The 6,000-nt window shown below is 39.1% G+C and overlaps 1 protein-coding gene across 1 annotated transcript in view; it reads left to right on the plus strand.

Moving 5' to 3' along the window:
• The window catches only part of ddah1 (dimethylarginine dimethylaminohydrolase 1), an 80,491-nt gene extending 76,353 nt beyond the window's left edge, over positions 1 to 4,138 (plus strand). Inside the window, exon 7 of the mRNA XM_047588171.1 lies at positions 1,612 to 4,138. Within this exon, the coding sequence (XP_047444127.1) occupies positions 1,612 to 1,728 (117 nt within the window). The 3' untranslated portion in view covers positions 1,729 to 4,138. The remainder of the gene's footprint in view (positions 1 to 1,611) is intronic.
• Positions 4,139 to 6,000: the final 1,862 nt, after the last annotated feature.

Genomic DNA, 6,000 nt, shown 5'->3' on the forward strand with positions numbered 1-6,000 from the left:
TTCAAAATGGCTTGTGTTTTGTGCTATATAGTAAAAGTTTCATGCTTACAGGCAGCCACAGTGTTGACTGTGGCAAAAGTTTGCCGACACCATTTCAGAAAAGGAGTTATGTGAGAAATCTTTGGAAGTATGCAACACCATCATTTTTAAAGCGGTATAAGAGTGGTGGAGCTGAATATTGTCTAAATGATTTAAATGGAGCTCTGAGTTTTACTCTTGCCTACATTATTAAAAGTAGCACAGAAATAAATCAAGTTATAATTCACCTCAGTGTGGTGCCGTTAGATATGCGAATCACCGGAGGCTTTGTCAACCAAATTGCATCATGAGATAAAAATGCGTTCAGCTGGCCCCTCTGGCTGTGCCACAAGGCCCCACTCTGTATCACAGCAGGGTTGAAGCAAGAGAAAAATATCCTGGTTTGGAAGTGTGGTCGGAAAACACTGGTTTTCTTCTGGAAAATGTCCACAGGGTGACACACCGCTTTACAAGGGTCTTTTGAGAATGTTGTAATAGTTCTCACTCCCATCTTTTTTATATAGATTTTGCCGGGAGACCGGGAAACCTTGAATACTTGTTCTCCGCCTTCACATTTTGTGTCCCTCTGCAGGGCTTTTATATCATCGAAAATTACAAGTTGACAAGTCGAATAAACAAACGCAGGCATTGCATAAGTTCCTGCTCCACATTTAACTACTGCATGTTGAGTTGTACATGCTGAAGAATTTGCGGCTGTACCGGTCAATTCCTCTAACAGTGGGTGTTGAATGAACAGATGTTCGCATGACAAACACTACTTTTCATTTGATTATTTCATTAATGTTAATAGCCATAGTCATATATGTTCACAGTGATATCTGGCTTTCAGTATTTGTGTTATAATAGCTCCAGTGTCATGCTCTGTTCCAATATTTTGGTTAGTGTCCAAATACCTATAAAACCAGTGACCATTAGCTTTAGCAACAGACTACTTTCTGTTTTGTGCTAACTATCTAATCTAATCTACATGATGAAAACAGGGCACTAGACACACTGACATTAGCATTTAGCTCACAGTACCAGCATATCTATAGCATAGCTATAGATTGGACCAAGGCTATTTAATGTTTTGTATTAATTAGCAAATGTTATGTTAATGTGCTAATTCAAGTTTCTAAAACAGAATAGTAACATTTTAATGTTAGCATGTAGCTCTCAGCATCACTAGTATGTCTGTAGACTCTTGTACTCAACACTGACCTCTTTGAATTATGCTAATTAACTTATAAGTTAAGGTGCCATTAGCAACATTAGCGTGTTGACATTAAATTTATATCGTAAAACAAAAGCGCACAGCCCCACTAGCATGGATGAAGACTCTTCATCATGGACCAAGGCTACTTCCTTTTTTGTGTGTTGCTTAGAAAAAAGTTAGGATGGTAATGGGCTAATTTAAGACGACTTACTAACACACTTTGCATTCTATTATTTCATTAATGTAAATAGCCATAGTCATACATGTCACACGATTTTCAGTATTTGTGTAAATAATTCAAAATCATTCTTTAAAAAAAAAAGGCAGGATGTCAGCTTTTCCACTGATACGCTTGTCTTTGCGTGTTTTCTTTGCAGGTGTTTGAGAAGTTGAAGGACCACATGCTGATCCCCGTGTCCAATTTGGAGAAGGTCAAAGTGGATGGAGCCCTCACATGCTGCTCTGTACTCATCAACAAGAAGGCCAACATCTGAGCGCGCCCGCTAGGGCTCTCTCAGTGCATGCTGACCAAGCGGAGCCGGTATCTGATCAGCATGGATCTGGAGGTTTAACAAAACTATCCTGGCACTTAGAGAAGAGATAGGCAAGCTTGATGTTGCTGAGAGACAAAGCGTTTATTAATTAAAGGGAGTCATTTGGTTTCCCTTTTTCAAGCCAATAAATTATATTAAAGGGTCTTAAAGTGTGTGAATAGCTCAGCTGATAAAACTCTTAATTAGTGACAGATTATGTGTGTCTCCTAAGAATAGTCTGAATAGTTTGTTTTATTTTCCTCTTGATTCGGCTGTATGCCATAAAAAGCTAAAGAGCAAATTCGTTAATCCTTATTTGACTTCAGTCTACACACTGCTCTAATTAATTAATGATGTGATGAGGGAAGATCTGATCTCTTAAACAGAAGAGGAGTAAACCATGAGCCACGCCGAGTTCCTCCCTTCGAGTCTAATCCTTGATTTGTTTGTATGCCTTATATGCCTTTGAGACAGCCACACAGATCAGAGACAAGAGAACTAGGTGGGTCTGATACATGATCATTGCTGCCACTGTCAAGTAAAACATTGCACTGCAGATTTACAAATTACACACCTAACAGTCGCCTAAAAACAGTTGATTTATATTGTTTATGTGCACCATTTGAACTGTGATCTAATTTTGCTTATGTTTTACAACAGAATTACTCTTTTTTTTTCCCAAGAACTGTATTTTTCGAGGAGGAAACAAGTAATACTTGCCATTTTGTTTTCAAACTTGAATGTTAAACTTTTTCTTCACAGTTGGTGCTAAGCTATATTTCAAAGCCGCCAGCTCCATCCTATATTTAGGAGAAGATATGACTTCTAGGATGTTAACTCATTCTTTAGAAGTGCATTTTTGAAAAGAGTTACGTAATTGTGGTATGATCACGGTATTATTTTTGTGAATTGTTAAGATTATCTGAATGATATTGAAAGTTCTGCCACTGAGACCTGAGGCACTGTTACTTTAGCTTACTGATCATTGCTATTTATCGTCCAGTAGGGTTTTGTGTTGTTTTTGTTTTTAAACTCATTCTCAATACTTGCCGCCAGCTGGAAAAGCCGACTGTAAGCTGCTAAGTGATGCTACAAGAGCCTTAGGTTGTTGCCAGCCATTTTGCATCCCCTCTGGTAACCCTTTCATAGATCCATATGGGAAGGGGTGACTGGCTTCTAATAAGAAAGACATAGTGTGCCAACCTTTCAGTATTATATGAATTATATGAACCAAGCTCTCAGTTTTTTCCTCAAATATACGGTACAATGCCTCCACACGTCTGCTAAATGATTCTGAAGGCCCCGTGCTTGTTTTGTCTGTTGATTACACTGATTACTTCTTTTCCCGTCTGGCAGTATTTGCTCCGGCACTGACTTGAAACATGCTGTGAAAATGATTTCTGCTCCACAAAATCCAGCAGGACCAAATGTGACTGCAGTTTTTACTCCGTTCACCGAACAAGCTAACGCTCCCCGCTTGTTGCTTTTCCAGTAGGAGGCCTTATCTCCGTTGTTTGAGGCCCGTTAACGTGGCAACGTTAGTGATGTACATACACCACTAGACTATATGCTGTGTACGTTGAAGCCCGTCATGTCCGAGACCATGTTGTTTCTCAGTCTGATTGTGAGTGAAAGTTAAGGAAATGACATCAGGAGGTGATTCAGCCTCCCTCCGCAGCCATTTGCGTACGGGCAAGCGGGCAGTGATGAAACATGGAAAGAATTCATGTTGGGAGGAGAGGCTCGTACGCCAGTAAACACTGACTCCGTCTTACTTTCTCTGTCTTTCTCTCGACGCTCCCTCTAAGCCAGCTTTCTCCCACCCGCTGCTGTTGCCTCATAGAGGATTCTGAGCTAATTTATGGCCATGATATCATACAGTCTGGCGGACACTGTAGATGCGATGGCCTGCTGTTAAAGTGTGACTGCAGTATATTTTACAGGAGGCGGCTGGCTGATAGCGTACACTGGTAGCAGAGCCAGTTCAGATTCTCACGCTGTAACATACTCTGCGCGATTAGTGCGACGTTAACTGTCGAGTTGTAGGTCATTTCATTAAATGTAAATAATCCTCCTATTTCACAGTGAGCTCCATTTTTATTTGCTGCATAGCTGTAATTAAAAAGAAAAAGAATATTCTCATAATACTTAACACACTTTTGACTCTCGCTTGGCAAAACTGTGGGTAAAAGCTGACTTTGCTTCAGACTCTTAATTAACCCGTTATCCTTTCAGTAGATAGTGATGATGTTGTTATTGCCCATGTTCCAACTCAGGTCTCTTGGTTTCCATACAAGTTGTAGTAATTATTTGAATCACCTTAAATTGAGCCTTTCGTCTACTTTGTGTAATAAACTTACCATTTACCTGAGTTGTTGTCCCTCAATTATTTCATGAGGTCATTCTTGCTCAAGGTGTGTGTGTCATATATAATATATCACAAGGCTTTCTGTGTGTGTTCAACTTGAACCCAGTCCTGAACCAAAATGTTAGCTTAATCCAGTAGTTAATTGTCCCTGAACTACTTTCTGGCATCATGTATTTTACTCTCCCTTGATCTCTACCACCATCTAGTGTCAATAAAAGTGTAGGACATGTAGGATAAATACAACACTCACAGGAACAGAATAATCTTTATGAACTTTATTGTTGAAAATACAAACCATATATGATATAATAATATTCCATATGCTTAATGAACAAACCATTTATTAAGATGTCGTTGCTACAAGATAATAGTGAGAAAAGAATTAGCTGTAAACATTTTATATTAAACTCACCTCCACAACTACCTTCCTACCTCCGTCTTGGATTTTTTTTTTCTTTTCGTACGAAGTAAAGAGTATAAAAAGTAATTTCTGTACAAAATAGATGAGTATGATGAAACAGCACTGGCAAAAAAAGAGCAGAATAATTCACTAAAGAAAATTAACTGGTGAATAATCTGAGAGGAAGTTGAACATTTTAATGCTACATAGAAACAGGTACAGACTTCTTGTGATTGTCACATTTGCTCAAAACACCTCTTATCTCTCAGCTTACTCAGAATTTCAATTTCCACAGAAAGACTTGGCATTGTGGCATCCGGCCACAGTATTGTGCCACTACATGTGAAAATACCTCCTGAGAGCCTCTGGGTGCTCACCATTCAAAAGTTGAAACAAACAGGTGACCAGTGCGCTGGCGGCCCTTTCTAAAAAATAATTACATAAAAGTACGGATTTAGCCTCAAAAGAGGTTTGTTTGGGGGTTGTGTCTGGCTTTATTGTTGAATCTGATCTTCTGTATCTTAGTCAGAGCCACATCTCGTTCCTCGTCAGCCAGAAGAAAAGCCAATTTGATGACAGCCAGATTTCAAGGCTTTTGAAACATTCACAAATCGTGACATGAGTGTGTCTGTATCCATCCATTTTATAAACATTAGAGGCTATATTCAACACTGCAACACAAAGATGCAGCGGTGTAGGTGAACCGAGCAGCACAGATGCAGAGGAAACTGCCACGTACAGTTAAAAATAAATTATCTAGCCTCATCACACCTCCTCACATAAAGGAGACTCTGGCCACTAAAGGATCGTTAGAGTACAGTTAACTAGGGAAATGTGTTCGTGACAACGCACCTCACGTCATTTATAGGTGAAGAAACTACTTGGATGAGTGGTGAAACATGTTATAGAAATCCTACAACTTCAACGGCCCTAGTTTCAGTTTTTATAATGACTAAGGACTTTCACAGGCATATTACGATCAAAGCTAAAGACTCTTTATACTGAATGTGTGGTAAAACTCATTTGCTGAAGCCAAAACGTGATAAATTTGAATATATAGCATCAGTTCAGTGGACGTTCTTTCTTTCATAGTCACCACCAGCTGCTTCCTATGCAAACAGGACAGAAACTAGGTTTCTTCACGGGAGGATGACAACTTAAAACCAAACTTGAACTGGTGGGGTGGCGAGATGTTGAATGTGTTGAGGCTGGATGTTGTGATGCTGAGTGACACTGACGTTGCTGACAGAATTTGATCACTATTTCAAACCGTAGATGAGCCAGGTTATTTAAACTACAGGCCAAACGTTTAGAAGCACGATCAACTTTGTACATAAAAGACCATAGTTTTCATTGGTATACTTTGCAACAAAATAAACATGATTATTATGTAAAGAGTAACTTATCAGAAGACATTTTTACTATAATTATCAGGTATTTCAGTTTTTCTTGCTTAGACTTTGCT

The sequence above is a fragment of the Mugil cephalus genome, chromosome 6 (assembly GCF_022458985.1).
Source record: "Mugil cephalus isolate CIBA_MC_2020 chromosome 6, CIBA_Mcephalus_1.1, whole genome shotgun sequence".
NCBI lineage: Eukaryota > Metazoa > Chordata > Actinopteri > Mugiliformes > Mugilidae > Mugil > Mugil cephalus.